Here is an 18,424-nt window from a genome sequence, read left to right as displayed (position 1 = left end):
ACATTATTACTTAAAAACTGGCATAGTAAGCTGTGTCTAAGTTGCCAAGGCCTGTTTTCTACGTGTTCTCTAAGGACATTTTCTACAGCTATAGCTTCATAACAAGAGATTAGCGTAAAGTTGTATTATTTCATTTTTCTATACGCAATACTCAAATATGAAAAGTCTGGGCCAGAAATATGTTCGTTAATAACGGATATAGAGAGGCGGTAACCCAGCCGCTGTAAGCCTGAAGGCTGGTCGTGGTTGATGCAGGCGGCAGACTTCGGGCTAGTTCCTTGCAGCCAGCACCTCACAGCCAGTACCTCGCTGCTAGTTCCTTGTAGCCAGTACCTCGCTACTAGTTCCTTGTAGCCAGTACCTCGCTGCTAGTTCCTTGTAGCCAGTACCTCGCTGCTAGTTCCTTGTAGCCAGTACCTCGCTGCTAGTTCCTTGTAGCCAGTACCTCGCTGCTAGTTCCTTGTAGCCAGTACCTCGCTGCTAGTTCCTTGTAGCCAGTACTTCGCTGCTAGTTCCTTGTAGCCAGTACCTCGCTGCTAGTTCCTTGCAGCCAGTACTTCGCTGCTAGTTCCTTGTAGCCAGTACCTCGCTGCTAGTTCCTTGCAGCCAGTACCTCGCTGCTAGTTCCTTGCAGCCAGTACTTCGCTGCTAGTTCCTTGTAGCCAGTACCTCGCTGCTAGTTCCTTGCAGCCAGTACTTCGCTGCTAGTTCCTTGTAGCCAGTACCTCGCTGCTAGTTCCTTGTAGCCAGTACCTCGCTGCTAGTTCCTTGCAGCCAGTACTTCGCTGCTAGTTCCTTGTAGCCAGTACCTCGCTGCTAGTTCCTTGTAGCCAGTACCTCGCTGCTAGTTCCTTGCAGCCAGTACTTCGCTGCTAGTTCCTTGTAGCCAGTACCTCGCTGCTAGTTCCTTGCAGCCAGTACTTCGCTGCTAGTTCCTCAAAGCTAGTACGTCATTGCTAGCACCTCGGCTCAACTCACCCACTTCAGGTATTGTAATAATCTCAGATTCCATATTTATTCAGCCCATTCTTACGACTTTAAAAACTGTCAAAAATTAAGTGGTTTTTGACTAATCAGGTGTGTACGAACTTATTGACGCAAACGCTCTTTATTCCGAGAAAGCGTCAATATTACGATGTTATTAATTTCGGTGAAACACTAAAAATTTGACGCTAGGCCAATAACGTCAAAATTGTGGTGCAATAAGTTTCCAATTCTGTATTAATAATAAAAAAAGAATATTCAAATTACTGTCATTGATAATACGTGTATTTATGGGAGTGCATAAATAACATAGGCCCCTTGAAGAGTTATTGAAGCAGCTAAAGATACAATTCTGTAGGACACAGTACTAGGATAGGATATTACTAGGATATAACACTAGGATAGAGTAAGTTTACTATATACATTTTCTTCTGTCCTCCATGGACAGGGTGAGAGATTTGTCAAACATACAGTTCAGAGATTTATTGAACAACCACAGAAGGTGATCGTAGTGCTTTTAAAATGTTAGGCTCAGCTACGTACGTAAATACATAGATTCATAGATTTATGAATGCATTAATGTGAATTTATAATGGTGAAATGCAATTCTGATCAGCTTTATACTTTATACACATACATACACACACACACATACATACATACACACACATACATACATACACACACACACACATACATACATACATACATATATACACATATATTTGTCTCTTTTACTCTGACAGGGTGAGATAGCTGACAAGAGAAACTAGTGTGCAATTAAGAACTTAACCACTGAAGGTGATTAAGATGCTTTTACAAGCTCAGGTTATATAGTTACATTACATGGTTAATCTAGGGTACAAGTCCAATATATCATCAAGTGTTCCAGTACTCATATAGTAGTTACACAGTTCAGCATACCTCAGCCCAGGAGGGTGAAAGTCAGACAATATGGGACATTCTACAATATAATGTTCAAGCGAGTGCATGTTTTCTCTTTCACAAAGTTGACACATTGTGTACTCGACATTGTGGTGGGACTGGACTAGGAGAGGAACACAGAGATGGAACTGGACTGGGTGAGGTATAGAGGGGTGGGACGGGGGTGGAGGCAAGGTTAACATACGCAGGTATGCTGCGGTTAGCTGGGGAATGGTGGGGTGAGGGCGAGAGTTGTAGGGCGTGTATAGGAGGCTGCAATGACTGCAAGTGGGATGTTGCTTCGTCAAGTGGGTGGAATGGGGGAGGTAGGGGTGATAGGGGGAGGCTGTGGGGATTGGGGGGTGACTAAGGGGGTTGACAGAGCAGGGGAAGCAGGGTGGGGGTGGCTGTGGGGATTGGGGGGTGACTGAGGGGGTTGGGAAAATCTTTTCTTCACCTGTAATGCAAGAAAAAACTAGGGCGACGTTCCATGCCATCTCGTCTGTCGGACCTGAGCTTAATATCGACATTTCTCCAGAAAGATTAAATAAATAAAGGCACACTTTCTTAGGTAAGTTTCCTATAAGAAAACTATTACGACATCTAAGTTAAATAAGACCAGTCTAATTTTCCTTAAGACGTTTTCCGCTGCCAAAGTTAAACAGTCTCCTCTTGTCAAGCCGAGAGCTTTTCCTTCCTGTAGCTCGCATTACGGGCTCACCATAGCCCGTGCTACTTGGAACTTTTTGTTCCAGGTAGCGAATCTTAAACAACAACAACATGTAGCTCACAGTAAGCCTTAACTTATTAGATTTACAAATATGTAGATAACTGATTTACAAATATGTAGATAACTATCTATTTGGTGTAAGAGTGAGTTAGGTGACTTTACCCTGAGGACGTTTAATAACTTATGATATTTATTAATTTATGAACGGAGAATTTAATCCTCATACAAGATTTAGATTATTGTATTTTATATTTAAGGATTATTAATTACCGTAGTGGATATTTTCCACAGGTTGTGTTCAGGAGAGAACACTTATACAGAAGGAACACCTGATCAGGCCGTCGACTAGGTGTGTGTGGGGGCTGTAGGGACAATGACCATCCCCCATCCGCCCCGGAACCCCCACAAGGTGCTATAGCCTCTGTCACGGTGGTTGATGGACGGTGACGAGCTGGTGTTACCAGTCGCATCACGCTAGGCTACTTTCCGCTAGGATACTTCCCGCTAGAATGCTGCCTGCTAGGATACTTCCCGCTAGGAAACTTCCCGCTAGAATACTTCCCGCTAGAATGCTTCCTGCTAGGATACTTCCCGCTAGGAAACTTCCCGCTAGAATGCGTCCTGCTAGGATACTTCCCGCTAGAATGCATCCTGCTAGAATGTTTTCTGCTAGTATGCTTCCTGCTAGAATCCTTCCTGCTAGGATACTTTCCGCTAGGATACTTCCCGCTAGAATGCTTCCTGCTAGGATACTTCCCGCTAGGAAACTTCCCGCTAGAATGCTTCCTGCTAGGATACTTCCCGCTAGAATAGCTCAAACAATTAGGTAGCGACAAGACTTACCATTAATGTATAATGATTAACTGTAAATACATAGCTATTGAAATGGAACATTCTCTATAACTAGCTGACATAATTATAACGTGCGACAGATAGGTGCAATTGTTAATGTAATAATGTCCGTATAGACTTAAGATCTGAGTTTAGGTAAGATGTGTACGTAACTTGTGAGCCACATACAAACAAAGCACTCGAGAACACACACAACATGAGCCACATATAAACAAAGCACTCGAGAACACACACAGTATGAGCCACATACAAACAAAGCACTCGAGAACACACACAGTATGAGCCACATACAAACAAAGCACCCGAGACCACACACAACATGAGCCACATAGGAATGTGGTGGCGGGTTTCCCAGAATCTTCAAAACCACGCTCGGCGCATTAATGTCTTTATATAAAAAACATTTCCTGCCTACGAATTTTCCGGGCTCACTCATATTTCATTCGTTCTCTGAATTAGTTTGTAACTGAATTCGTGTTAGGCAATGCTGAGAAATTTCCTGTCTTCTGGAATGATGTGTAAGACTATTATTTACCAAGCACGGAGGTTCAAGTTCAAGTTTATTGTATGTTTATTGACAAGAAAATACATCTCAAAGGGATAGAGTAGCTTAGGCTATTTCTACCCTCCGCCCCCTCCCCCCTTCGCCCGGAGGTGCGCATATGGGTAGCCTATCAATAATTTCCTACTGTGCCTTTGGCACTCAACGTAGCCTCACGCACATTAAAACCAACGCATGCTATGAATGCTAACTCAATCTCTTACATTAAACTAAATTTATTTCTAACAACATCGTCACTGATACTTCAATACCTTGTTTCCGCAACTCATAAAATATTAATAACTTGAGTCGTGTATCTGTATATATTATAGCAGATTATTTATGCTAAAATAGTGAGATTTGTCAATGAGCAATCTGAGAGCAGCAGTACACCGAGAACTTCAACAAGATCTTGTAGATCTGAGGCAAAGTGAAATTGACACCAGTAATTCCATCTATCATCATACTATCATGCAAGAGGAGCCACACATCTATGGATCATCCCCAGTTTGCTAACTGTAGGTAGTAACTAAGTAATTGTAACCTATCCACCGCTGCCCACTGGATGGGGGGCGGTGTGCCGGACAAACATATAAATTTTGACACTAGCTCTCCACATATGTCAGTTGCTTAATTTAGAACCTGTACTTGAGGTCGATCTCGAACCCATTGTTGATGTGATGACTTATATTGAATTTTGTAACTAGCTCATCAAGATTGTAACTTGCTTAGCTAAATGAATTGTGGGGTTCAGTCCCTGAGCCCATTATGTGCCTCTGTAACCCTTTCCACTACCGCCCACAAGATGGGTATGGGGTGCATAATAAATGAACTAAACTAAAAAAACTAGAGCGAAGGAGAAGAGCTGCTAGTGTGTGTGTGTGCGGGTGGAAGACCAAGATAATGCCAAGTGGCAATAATGGGAGGAGCTTCAAGCACACGCCTCAAGCAACCAGGTTCTCATAAAAAGCTGTGGAGGTTGTGGCAGCTGATGCGATGTTCTGGGAGGGTTCCATGACCCTGGTGTTCCTCCCACCCACCATCTCCTTCTCGTCTCTTTTTCCCACACCTCCTCTCAGTACATCCCCACCACCTTCCCACACCCCCTCTCAGTACACCCCCACCACCTTTCCACACCCCCTCTCAGTACACCCCCACCCCCACCCCAGCTCTACACAGCCTCCACTGAGACTCACAACACCTTATAAAATCCTTTGGACCAGATTCACGAAGCAGTTACGCAGACACTTACGAACCTGTGCATCTTTTCACAATCTTTGGCGGCTTTGTTTACAATTATTAAACAGTTAATGAGCTCCAAAGCACCAGGAGACTGTTTATAACAATAACAATAGTTGATTGGGAAGTTTTCACGCTTGTAAACTGTTTAATCAATGTAAACAAAGCCGTCAAAGATTGAGGAAAGACGTACACGTTCGTAAGTACTTGCGTAAGTGCTTCGTGAATCTGGCCTTGGCAACACAAATATAGGAACACAAATTAGTATCTTACAGAGGATCATATGAAATTAATTTACGATTCCCAAGAATCTTAACACTACTGGATTATGTATGAAGCAAGACTCAATAGCAAAAATGTGTAAAATATATGATTATAATCAGTCACTAGAATATTTTCGTCCACTGGATATTTAACCATAAATCTACCTTATAAGCCTATACCCACCGAAGCCATAATTAATCCTAATGCCACAGTCTATTCTTGACTAACAAATCTAACATTCTTTTCAACAAATCAAATCTAACAAATCTAACATTCTTCTTATCCCCGACAATGGCAAGCTTCAGTTATGTGAATAACCTCAAAATTCATTCAGCTCGGTTACAGTCTTGATAAGCTATAGCTGCATAGTTGATTGCAGAAACGCTATGCGAATTAGTGCCTTTAGGTATTGTATGTACTAGCTCTATCTATAAATCCAGCATTATGTTTGTAACTCAACTATGTATGTACTTTTCCTGAAAAAAAATTATTTATTTATTTATTATTTATTTGTTTATCTCAACATTCTTTTATAGCCTAACTAGTGGGGTACCTGGCGTTCCCCGGGCCTGTCTGTGTCTCCGATCTGTCCATCCAGTTATCTATTGATCTATCCATCCAGCTATCTATTTATCCATCTGTCTATCCATCCATCTATTATATTTCCCTTCATCTATGTTTCTATTCATCCAAATATCCATCTATTTGTCGTCTATCTATTTTCTATCCATCCATCTATTCATCTTTCCATCCAAATATCCATGAATCTATCTATCTGTCCCATCTATCAATTTAAAAACATTCATACATACGCACTACTTTTGTTGGCTAATTTTGGGATAGTTAATTCTCTTATTTTGTTAAATAGTGGCTAGAATATCAGGTATCTATTGAAAGTATTTCTGTATCTCCAGCTATATAGTGACTTTCTTGTAATACATATTTTAATAATGTATTTATTTTTTATATACAAGAAGGTACATTGGGTTTATGAGAGTACAAAGCACTGATATACATTCTTGTAATGAATGTTTATTGGTACTAACCGCTAGAGCAATAAGTTCTGTTACTGTCTGAAAGTTAGTTCTTAGTTAATGTTATGTGACTTGTCGTTTGTCTATGATGCAACCAATCATATAGTTGCTATATATGCTATATATAGCCCATGCTATAGTTGGCATCTTGATATTAACGTAATTTCCCGATTTTCTTGTAGTTTCGCACCTATTTAATGACTAGTATTACATTGTGTTTTACTCACCCTTAAGATCTGTGTAGACATCGGTCATGTATATATTGTTTTGCATTTATTCTTCAGTGAGGGACAAGCGAGGTCAAGTTGGGTTGGATAAAATAACTGGCGATCAGCCGGCCAACATATTGTTGTATATAAGTTTACCCAAGTGCACAAGAGGCTTTATACGTTTTCTGTGACAATAATTCAAAGAAAACGACCATTTTTTTTTTAACAAGAGACTAACTACTGTATTTTTATACTGCACCCTCCTACACCACCCCCAAGGGTTATATACGCTGAGAAGTCAGTATACTACATTTTTCGATGTATATACAGTGTGATGGCTTATTGTGCGTTGCATCCTGGGAAAGGTCAGTAGTTAGCCTGAGGGCAGGGCGCGGGGTGGGGGGGGAGAAGAACTCCAAAAAGTGAATCATGCTCATAGGTCTACAAAATATATTTAAATATAATTATAATTCCAGTTCTCGAGGACACGATAAGCCTGTACCTGAGCTTATCGTGTTCCCCCTTACGACGAACTACTGACCTTTAGGAAGTAAATCACAGCAGTTGCCTAATTCTCCTCTTTACCTCAACCATTAAGGTAATAGGCAAATGGGATTTGAGTTTAGGCAAATGGGGGGGGGGGCCTTCGACAAGCAGCCGGCTTCCTGTCCTCGTAGAGGCCACTAGTGTTAGTGGCTCTCAGGTAAACTCAGGTAATCTTCTCTTTATGTATGTCAGAACTTTTTATTTTGTTTATTTATACACAAGAAGGTACATTGGGTTTGTGAGAGTACATAACATTGGTGCTTTTACATTCTTGAAAAGCCACTAACGCGCATAGCGTTTCGCAGTTACACGAAGATTTCCAGTTAATTTTCTCACTTATTAACTAGGACAACAACTTTTGTTGCTGATGTCTGGCCTTTTGCTGACTATAATCCCGGCTGTAACAATAGTATGCAATGTCCTTTTAACTACCAACGATACTTCCCCTGAGCTTATGCCTCCCACAACACTTTCCGTTGTTGTTATAGATTGAGCTACTCGGAACAAATTCCAAGTAGCACGGGCTATGGTGAGCCCGTAACTTACCTGGCACAGGAGCGGAGCAAGTAGCACGGGCTATGGTGAGCCCGTAACTTACCTGGCACAGGAGCGGAGCAAGTAGCACGGGCTATGGTGAGCCCGTAACTTACCTGGCACAGGAGCGGGGCAAGTAGCACGGGCTATGGTGAGCCCGTAGTGGACTTACCTGGCACAGGAGCGGGGCAAGTAGCACGGGCTATGGTGAGCCCGTAGTGGACTTACCTGGCACAGGAGCACAAATGTATCCACTTTCCGTGTCCGTCTCTGCATATAAACTGTGTCGGTCTTTTTTTTTTTTTTTAGATATATACAAGAGTTGTTACATTCTTGTACAGCCACTAGTACGCGTAGCGTTTCGGGCAGGTCCCTGGAATACGATCCCTGCCGCGAAGAATCGTTGTTACAACTAAGTACACATTTTACTGTTGAGTTAAACAGAGGCTACAGTTAAGGATTTGCGCCCAGTAAATCCTCCCCGGCCAGGATACGAACCCATGACAAAGCGCTCGCGGAACGCCTGTCTTACCACTACACCACGGAGACTGTGGTGTAGTGGTCTTCCACACAAGAAGCTCCCAGAGGCGAAGGTCAGCTGCATCAACCAATCAGGCTGATAAGTGTCGTCACGTCATGCATCCCATTGGTCGAGATTCCGGCTCTCAGCCACCTAAAGAAACGTTTAGATTCTCACACTCTTATTGGTTAATTCAGGACACAAGGTGTTGTGATGGAAGCGACCTCATTACCCTCTCGAGCATCATCTTTTTTGTCCTAAAAAGTGTAAATTTCGTTGCATCATAAATGAATGACACATCCTTGACTGTAGCCTCTGTTAAACTCAACAGTAAAATGTGTACTTAGTTGTAACAACGATTCTTCGCGGCGGGGGTCGTACTCCAGGGACCTGCCCGAAACGCTACGCGTGTACTAGTGGCTGTACAAGAATGTAACAACTCTTGTATATATCTCAAAAAAAAAAAATTATCACCAAAATAAACCCTAACACGAAATATTTTTCTACTATCAGTTATGTCGGTAAAGGAAGCTTTTGGCTCTCACAGAGGCAGCATATATTATGATTTACTTACAGTGCAATAACGGCTTATTTTCAGTGCTCTGAGAGAGGTGTTATATACGGCTGTTAATGAAGGCTATTTTACAGGTTAGTGATCGCAGGACTCCAAGGTGATGAGGAAGGCCCAGAGTACCTGGTGAACCAGAGCAGTCACACCTGCCTGACGGTGGTCAAGGGCACGACGCCTGCTGACGCGGTGCTGGCCATGGCCAAGTGCATGGGCAGCGTGAAGCAGCAGTGGTACGTCCGTAAGGGACAGTGGCAGTGGGGCGGCGACCGCTCCTACTGTCTGGTACCCGATGGGAAGGGCAGCGTGGGTCTGGCGCCCTCCGCCACCTCCCGTGTGGTGTGGACGCTAGACGAAGCTGATAGGATGGTTGTCGGTTCTCTGGCGCTCGACGTGCCTCGGGAGCAACCCAGGACCCGCGTGCTGATGTATCCCCAAAACAGCAGCACTAACCAGAAGTGGTGGACACTGTCAACACTGAAGACATGCCTGGTGGGAGCCCACCACCCAGACCCGTGCTTGCCGCCAGCCATCGCAGAGGTGTACCAACGTGACACCCACCAATGGTTGGACACCCACACACCAGGTTTGTGGAAGATGACATCGTGTATGATACTTTTTCGAACATATATTTCATGATAAAATTTTTAAAGCTCTACAGCTGTGTGAGATGTACTACTGTAATTCGGTATTATAGTTGTCTTAGTGCAGTTCTTGTCAACCACAGGCTACAGCACCTTAGTGTATATATTAATAATGTGTTTTACAAATATCTTGACATAATTCATTATACAATAAAATTCTTTGGGGGTTTACGGTATGACAAACACGATTTTTTATTGAAATTGATATAAAATGGAAAAGGATTAGTGTTGTGAAGCGGGTGACTTGTGTAAGTTACAGTACAACAGAAATGACATATGTATAAACAGAAAATCAAAGACTTCCCTTCCCTAAATCAAATGTTTATTCAGGTAAAGTACATACATACAAGGTGAGATACAAACATTGAGGGATTTATAGATAGAGCTAGTATATACAAAGCCTAAAGCCACTAGTACACAAAGCGTTTCAGGCAGAAACTCACCCCCTGGAGTGTACCCACACTCACCCCTTACGCAAGGGATACAGTACGCATGCGCCGTACATCAAACTAGCGTACAACAGGTATAATAATTAACCAACGATGCCTGCTTGTCCCTAGTTCTGCTAGAACAATCGACTAATTCTGTAACAGAATCTTCTTCCACCACCCAAGATTAATTAGATTAACCACCCAAGAGGTGGCACGGGCATGAATAGCCCATATATTACAAAGTTTCTTTCTGCATGATATATATACGCAGCAAGACAACAGGATGTCTTGACAATAGACAACAGGATGTCGTTGTTAAAGATTCAGCTACTCGGAACAAGTTCCAAGTAGCACTGGCTATGGTGAGCCCGTAAGAATAGGATGTCAGGATGTCCTTTTTTTATAGGATGAGGTGAAGGCGAAGCACCTCACTTATAGGTCAACTGCATCTTGTCAATCTCCTGTTTGCATGATGGCTGATCCAGTATGTGTTTTGTTCCGTCGTGTTCTGGAAGTTGGCAGTGTAATTCGGTGCTAGTTGGTTATTGATTTGTTTGGCTTGTTTTGACAAGCAGTCATTGATTTTGGCTTGTTTGTTTGATGTCTGTCCTCGCCGATGTCCAGTCTTCTGTTGTCGCTGTATCTGTAGATTATTTTGGTGTTGTTTGTGAGGATATCTCTGATGATGGTCTGGTTATCTTGAGATGATTTCGAGGCTTTAGTGTGGTTATGTATAAAGACTGTATATGCAGGTGGTGAGTCACAATAACGTGGCTAAAGTATGATGACCAGACCACACACTAGAAGGTGAAGGAACGACGACGTTTCAGTCCGTCCTGGACCATTCTCAAGTCGATGGAATCGACTTGAGAGAAAACGCCGCCCCAAACATTCTCAAATCGAGTTGAGAATGGTCCAGGACGGACCGAAACGTCGTCGTCCCTTCACCTTCTAGTGTGTGGTCTGGTCATAAAGACTATATATGTTCGTTAACAGGGCCTTGCTGCTTATGCGTTGGTAGGCGTCTTGAAAGGGACGTTGTTGCCTATGCAGGCGCCTATATTGAATTCGTTGGGTCCGACAGTCCCGCAAATGGGCATGTAAAGGCATAGGCAACATTCGTCTCTTTCAAGAGGTTTTATTTGGTGTTAGGAGAGTTCTTCTTGAGCAAGTTGGCAGTCTTTTTCCTCTTATAATATATTATTAGTTCAGTCTTCTAGTTGTCGTCAGAAGGGGTCACATTTCTATCAATAATTTTGTCAGGACCCTATCTTCCGTTTTGTGGGCCGAAGTGAAGAAGTTCCTACAGAATGTTTTAATAGTGGGGACCGATAATGTATTGTTGTCTTTTATATCTGAAGTCGCATGGCGGCTCGCCTACCTCTTGATGATGTCCTCGACATATTCATAAATGTATCCACTATTGATCAGGACCTGCCTTATTCTACAGAGTGCCTCGTCAACCTTCTTTCATCTGGAGTTCAGTGTGAGGGCGCGGTTGACATTGGCACTGACAACACTACTTGTATATATCAGGTTGCTCACTCTTAGCTTTAAGGCACATACCCCATGTTAGTTCCCTAAGTATAGACTGTAGTGTTAAACCCACCATTTCTTTCCGAGACTATTACATCTAGGAAAGGTAGTTACCTCCACTCTCAATCTCATAAGTGAACCGTAACACTGAGCTTCGTTCGACTAGTTCCTTAAAAGCCGCAGCAAGTGTTCACTATCAGATAACTGCAGAAATATGTCTACATATCTACAGCAGACACTCTGCTTTAGACACTTGACTTTCTGTTCGACGGTACCCATTTAAAAATCAGCAAATAGGACACCAAATGGGGAACCCATAGCAACGCTGCCTACTAGCTTATACATGCGCCCATCTTGACTGTTTGGTGCTTGCCACAAGTAGCTTCCTAAGTATGCCTTCTGGAATGTCACAGAGAGTACATGCTGGATCCCGCTAAACATTGCCCATCATCATACTAATGGTCTCATTCGCGGCCACATTGATGAACGGCGTCTCTACATCAAGAGACACTCATTCTTGATGTCTGCACCTTCCCCATCCCCTCCCGGCAATAAGTAAACAATTTCCTTTGGAAACTTAAGGCTGAAGGCTTGTGGCATATATGGAATTAGTAAAGAGTTGAGTCGCTTAGCCAGTCTGTATGAGGGCGTAGGTATCTGGATAATGATGGGTCGAAGTGGGTTTCCAGGTAAGTGGGTCTTGACAGTTCCATATGCATATCCAAGTTTGTACTCTCCAGAAGCTTTCGGCAGGTGAAGTCCAGACATTTTGGCATTACCAGTCTTAATCAATCAGTTTACTTTGCTTTTAGTTCGGCAGTATTGTTCCTAGTGATAATTGGAAATTTAGTTTCATCAGAGAGGATAAGGTTCATTTTCTTCATATATTCATAATTTGTTAGGTTGACATATTTCTTATGTTGCATTTATTTTGGTTAAACTATTTTTAATAACTTCGTTAGTAATGCTTTCCCTATCCTCAGAGGCACCTGACTATATAATCAGCCAGAGCACCCACACATTCGTGACGGTGGTGAGTGGAGCAGGTCCTCAGGACGCCGTGGTTGGCCTGGCGCCGTATGAAGGCAGCACCAGGCAACAATGGTTCCTGAAAGACAATTGCTGGCTGTGGGGATGTGACCGTTCCCTCTGCCTCGTGCCGGACTTGAGCTCCTCTTCCCTCAAGCTGGAACCCTGGAGTCCCAACTTGCCTGCCTGGAACATGGATGCAGAAGGAGTGATGGCCGTGGGAAACCACGCTATAGATGTTCCCTTGCAGGATCCTCGAACACGTATCACTGTAGCCCCAAAGAATGGTGGTATAAATCAGAGGTGGTGGACGCTCTCTGGTCTGCATCGCGTCGCAGTGTATATCCATTTTCTGCCCGAGACAATAACACGTACAAGCAAGAAGTGGCCCGAGGTCTGATCAACAAGTTGAGTCCTCTGTCGCAGCCAGTGCCTCACGCCAGGGACGTTGACCGCTTCCCAGGCCGTGTGGCACCTACCACCCCCAGGATCACCGAGACCCTCACTCTAAACATCACCGGACTACGACAACGTGAAAACCTCCGCATGACTGTGCCTGAGGACTGGCAGGCCACTGACCTGTATGTTGCAGCTGGTGATGTGTTCCAGGTGATATTGCCGGACACACTCACACCCGCCAGGGCGTCACAGATCTTCGTGCGTGTTGGAGCTCAGATTGACTGTCTGGAGCCAACGTCAAATAATGTATCAGGGAAGATGTTCAATCGTATGCCAGTTGTGACGGAGGAGTTTGATGTACAACCCGGTGAGAACTGCATACGCAGCCAGTTTGGTGGAAACTTGATTTTCATGTTTGTTGAAGGAGATAAATTTGAGATACAGGTTGAAGTGAAGAACATTGTTAAGGCTCCTCGTTATATTTTAGGGCAAACTGATGCTGAACAGTGGAATAAATTAAAGGAGTTGGATGCACCATACTCCATCCTAGAGACTGACAGAGTAGTCTTGGTAGTTCCCACACTTTCTGCCAGGAAAATCACTAACCTTGACGAGCTACTGAGGCGGTACGACGATGTGATCCGTAAACTGGAGTTTGTGTCTGGCTTCGACGAGAGTGATCCTCCCCCCACGAGGGAAGCAGTGGCTGGTCGACGACGTCCAGATAACTGCCGGAAGTGCCCACGCTGGCTTCCCAGCCATGTTTGACAGGCAGTACTATGACCTGTGCTGCTTGTCTACACCACATGACTGGGTTACTTGGCACGAACTAGGTCGCAATTACCAGCAAGGAAAATGGTGGTCGAATGCCTATGGAAAGGAGTCAACTGTTAACTTGTTTTCTCTGTATATTCAAGAGAAACTGAAAGGAGAGGACCGCCTGAAGAAGGAAAACCTGTACTTGAAGACGGCCACAGTTGTGGACGGTGGATTAAGATTTGAGAAAGCAAATGTTTGGGAGAAACTGGTGTTTCTCATGGAAATTAAACATGCATTTCCCCATCAGGGATGGGAGATGTTCAGACAACTGAACATCACCACCCGGGCTTTGTCTCGGGAGGAAGCCGACACACTGGCCTCCAGCACTCAACATCAGTATGACTACGTCTACAAACAACTAAGTCACACTGTAGGAGCTGACTTGATCCTTCACTACCAGCGGTGGGGCCTGCCCATCAGCCCGCAGGCGCAGGAGGAGGTCCAGAAGCTGCGGCTCCCGAAGGCCCCAGCTGATCTCTCTGCAAAGGGGAAGTCTTCACAGGGATAGTAGCGCTTCTCTTGTATCCTTTTCCTGAACTGATTATCAAGTAGCTGCAGTAGTATAGAACAAATCCACAAGAGCCGTGACGAGGATTCGAATCGTAGGTTCGAATCCTCGTCACGGCCCTTGTGGATTTGCTCATTTGATGCATCACACTATTGTGATTTCTGTGTGTAATACAGTGGTATAGAGTTGTTATGGCTAAAGTTCTTACTTTCATGAACTGCAGCACTGAACTTTACTATAATATAATTAGCGAATTTATGAATGTTTACTTTAAAAATCAGTTTAAATTACTGCAATAGGAATTCTTTGAGATAGATCCTTAGGAGATATAATGTAGTTAGTAGGAGTCTTCTAAGATAAAGAATAGAGAAGTACCGAACATTTTCAATACCGTGTCAGATTTATCAACTCCAGAAGTTGATAAAACAAGTGTCAGTTGATTTGATGCATGTCAGTTACGTAACCCGAGTGGACACAATATCAAAGACCAACACAAATTCAACGCCGAATTTTCGTTGATTCAAACTCGATCCAATGCCAGTCTATGCGTATTGTGCCTACTAAATTAGATAACGGCAAGGCAAGCATTAGATCGACGTTGTTCTCTGATATTCTGCTGACTGGGGCCTTGACCCTTTGACTGCTACATACGTTAATTGAAGTATAACGCTAAACAGGATCAGACATGACGAACACCAATTGACTTTGTTTTCCCACTGTTCTATTGAGCTATATGTCCCTCGATAAAATCTTTGGTGAATCAAATTCCTTTGAAATAGATTGTTTTATGTCTTTCTTCTCTCGTATTGGCATCGTGAATGATAGCTAGGAACTTTTGATTATTCTACGACACGGGTGATGCTGTATTCTTTGCATCTTCTTTTGATAATTACTTTATGTAAACATGTGTTTCATGCGTGAGTGCTGCTCGATCCCTCGATATTAGTGTTTTCCCGTGTTTTTCATGTGACTTATTATTTCTTGTAATACATTTTTATAATATATTGATTTGGCTCATTTAATTATTGCATGAGCACTGCAGAGTATTTTTTACGTGAAATCTTTGGAAACTTGGCAAAAGCTATTTTTATTCCTATGGTCATGTTTTTGTTAATAGCTCTGCATCTGGCTTTTGTTCACCATTGACTGTTTTTAGAGATTTGTTTATCAAGTTGGGGCAATGTTGATTGTATAGATTTAGGGCTTTAGTTAGTAAGATATTAACACGTATATTATTGTTATGGATGCTACATAAGTCAAGTAACAATTTGCTTTTTAAGTTTTCCATACAGTTGTGTAGTCAAAGGTGTTTCTAGATTTCCATTGTTTTGATGAAATTTGCTTTAAGGAAGGCAGGGTAGTAATCAGGTATTTTTAGTCTGTATTGAGCTGAAGGTATATCAACTTTTGTAGGGTTATTAAGGTCAACATACTAGTTTATTGACCAACCAGCAAGTATACTTAGGTCCTAAACATAAGCCCGGACTAGAGAAGTCTCTCAGTGTACATACGCCGAGGAACGACATACACCTCTGTGTATACTGTGTTTGTTTGTGTTTGGATAAAGGGTTCTGTTGGAAGTGGTATTTTGATTCTTTTATTCAGGGGTTCTATAAAGTACTAAGATATTGTGTTAAGTGTTAAGATATTGTTAAAATCTTTGTGTCACTGAATATAATTTGAGAAATAGGCATTTTTCATATCTGACTTTCGTTCAAGTAACTTTGGTACACTGTAATTACTGTGCATAGCAGATTACTGTTAATCATGCTATTTGGTTAGGTTTACAATTAATGTAAAGTGGGTTAGGTTTACAGTTGTTAGTGGCTTTTTTGATTAGGTTTAAAGTTGTTAACCGATTTATTTTTGGGTTTTCAGTTGTTAATCGATTTATTTTTGGGTTTTCAGTTGTTAAGGACTTTTTTGGGTCAGGTTTACATTGTTAATGTTTTTTTTGTTATATTTACAGTTGTTAACGACTTTTGTGGTTAAGTTGACAGTTAATTACTTTTTTATTAGATTTATAGTTGTTAATTACTTTTTGGTTAATGATGCAATTATTTAATTATTTATTGAATAAAATAAAGCATTTTCATCAGACATTTTTGTATCTTGAAATAGTGTGATATTTTCCCGTCAAAGTTGTTAAGTTTAAGTGGTTTAGACGAGTGGTTTAAGGCACCGTGTACACCAGTTGTAATGTGCTCCTGGCGGTCCGGGTTCGAGTCACTTCTGGGGTGTGGAGTTTTCAGTTGCATATAAGCTTTGGGACCATTCAAGCTTGTTTGCATATATATATATATATATATATATATATATATATATATATATATATATATATATATATATATATACATACAGCAGAGGTTGAAGGTGTGCAACCACTGCAAACCTCAGCTGTCAAGACATGGAATGCACTAGGAAGTGATGTGGTGGAGGCTGACTCCATACACAGTTTTAAATGTAGATATGACAGAGTCCAGTAGGCTCAGGAACCTGTACATCAGTTGATTGACGGTTGAGAGGCGGGACCAAAGAGCCAGAGCTCAACCCCCACAAACACAACTAGGTGAGTACATGCTCCTTAGTGGGTCTTATGTGGTGGTTTCTCAGCAACAGAGCCCAACCACTTGAGCTGGACGGTAGAGCGACGGTCTCGCTTCATGCAGGTCGGCGTTCAATCCCCGACCGTCCAAGTGATTGGGCACCATTCCTTCCCCCCTCCCCGGGCCCATCTCAAATCCATATCCTGATCCCTTGCAAGTGCTATATAGTCTAATGGCTTGGCGCTTTTTCCTTGGAGTTCTTCAATAGTTCCCCATCGTGAATCATTGGTTTACGCCTCTAGGGAGACATTGCGCCCAGTCTCACTGGCTTCCTGTCCCAGACAATGAGAAACCAGGAATTGGGAAACTGTTGTGGGTCGCAGCCTAGAGATGACCAGTTAGGTTGTTGGTCTAGGCTGGAGGTCCTGGTGGAGATCTATAATGCCGCCAGACATTCTATCCCTGATTACGGGCTATTCATGCCCGTGCCACCTCTTGGGTGGCTTAATCTTTATCAATCAATCAATCTATCACCATATATAGATGAGCCCCTAAAGAAAACTAAAATAGTTTTCTTTGTCTTATTGTCAGGGTGTCTATTATAAATTTTGTTGAGCGAGGAAAATCCTGGAGCGAGTATATTATTGGGATAATCTACTCGCTACAGTAGATTATCCCAATAATATACTCGCTCCAGGATTTTCCTCGCTCAACAAAATTTATAATAGACACCCTGACAATAAGACAAAGAAAACTATTTTAGTTTTCTTTAGGGGCTCATCTATATATGGTGATAGATTGATTGATTGATAAAGATTAAGCCACCCAAGAGGTGGCACGGGCATGAATAGCCCGTAATCAGTGTCGCAGACGTTGAGACGAAGCCTGGAGCAGAGCAGAGAGCTGAGTGAGGCCGGAGTCGTGGAGCTCTATGTGGGAGAGCGTGGCGGCTCGATTGAGATTTGTGAGTGTCTAAACTCGGGGAGCGAGAGCGTGGCGGCTCGATGCGGTCGTAGTCTGCTGTCTGCTCTGTGTCGAAGCTGTAGCGTCTTGGGTTGATTAGGACTGTACACGCCGAGTACTACATTGTTGACTGTGGAAATTGTAGTCTGGTACCAAAAGATGTAGGCAGTGTGTGGACAACCTCGGTGTAGCAGGAGAGAAGAATGTGCATAATTGTTGCGTCCTTGGGTCGCTGGTGGAGCATTTAGATCCGGGGCGGATGGGCTCGGGCACCAGGACATTAGGAGGTAATGTAGGCACGTAGTTAGGACAACGAGGTAATCACTGCTAGAGATGAATTGTCCTGGAGGCGACGAAGAGTCGGAAACGCAAGCTGTAAGTCCTGTACTGCGCAAAGTGCTTGAGTCGGCAGAGTATCAAAATGCAGTGAACGTGTAGATGAATCTGACGAAAGAGCAGCTGTCGTGGGAGTTCCTGTAGAATAAGCAGTGCCCTGGCAGCGACGGAGAGGAGGCAGGACAGGCTGTAGATCACACATTATGTAGTTACTGATGAAGCTGCCAGATGAGTAAGTAACACTCGCTGTGCAGCAAGCTGTAGTTGA

At 42.9% G+C, this 18,424-nt stretch overlaps 1 protein-coding gene across 1 annotated transcript; it reads left to right on the top strand.

Annotated features, from left to right (window-relative positions):
• Window positions 1-8,493: 8,493 nt before the first annotated feature.
• LOC123767460 (TRPM8 channel-associated factor 1-like) lies at window positions 8,494-16,411 on the top strand. The gene is given in 5 exon segments (XM_069323445.1): window positions 8,494-8,564; window positions 9,026-9,531; window positions 12,540-12,905; window positions 12,908-13,668; window positions 13,670-16,411. Coding segments are annotated over 5 exon segments (2,346 nt in total). The 3' UTR covers window positions 14,312-16,411.
• Window positions 16,412-18,424: the final 2,013 nt, after the last annotated feature.

The sequence above is a fragment of the Procambarus clarkii genome, chromosome 12 (genome assembly GCF_040958095.1).
Source record: "Procambarus clarkii isolate CNS0578487 chromosome 12, FALCON_Pclarkii_2.0, whole genome shotgun sequence".
Lineage (NCBI taxonomy): Eukaryota > Metazoa > Arthropoda > Malacostraca > Decapoda > Cambaridae > Procambarus > Procambarus clarkii.
Note: the sequence above shows the minus strand (reverse complement) of the source record. Positions and strands in the feature narration are given on the sequence as shown.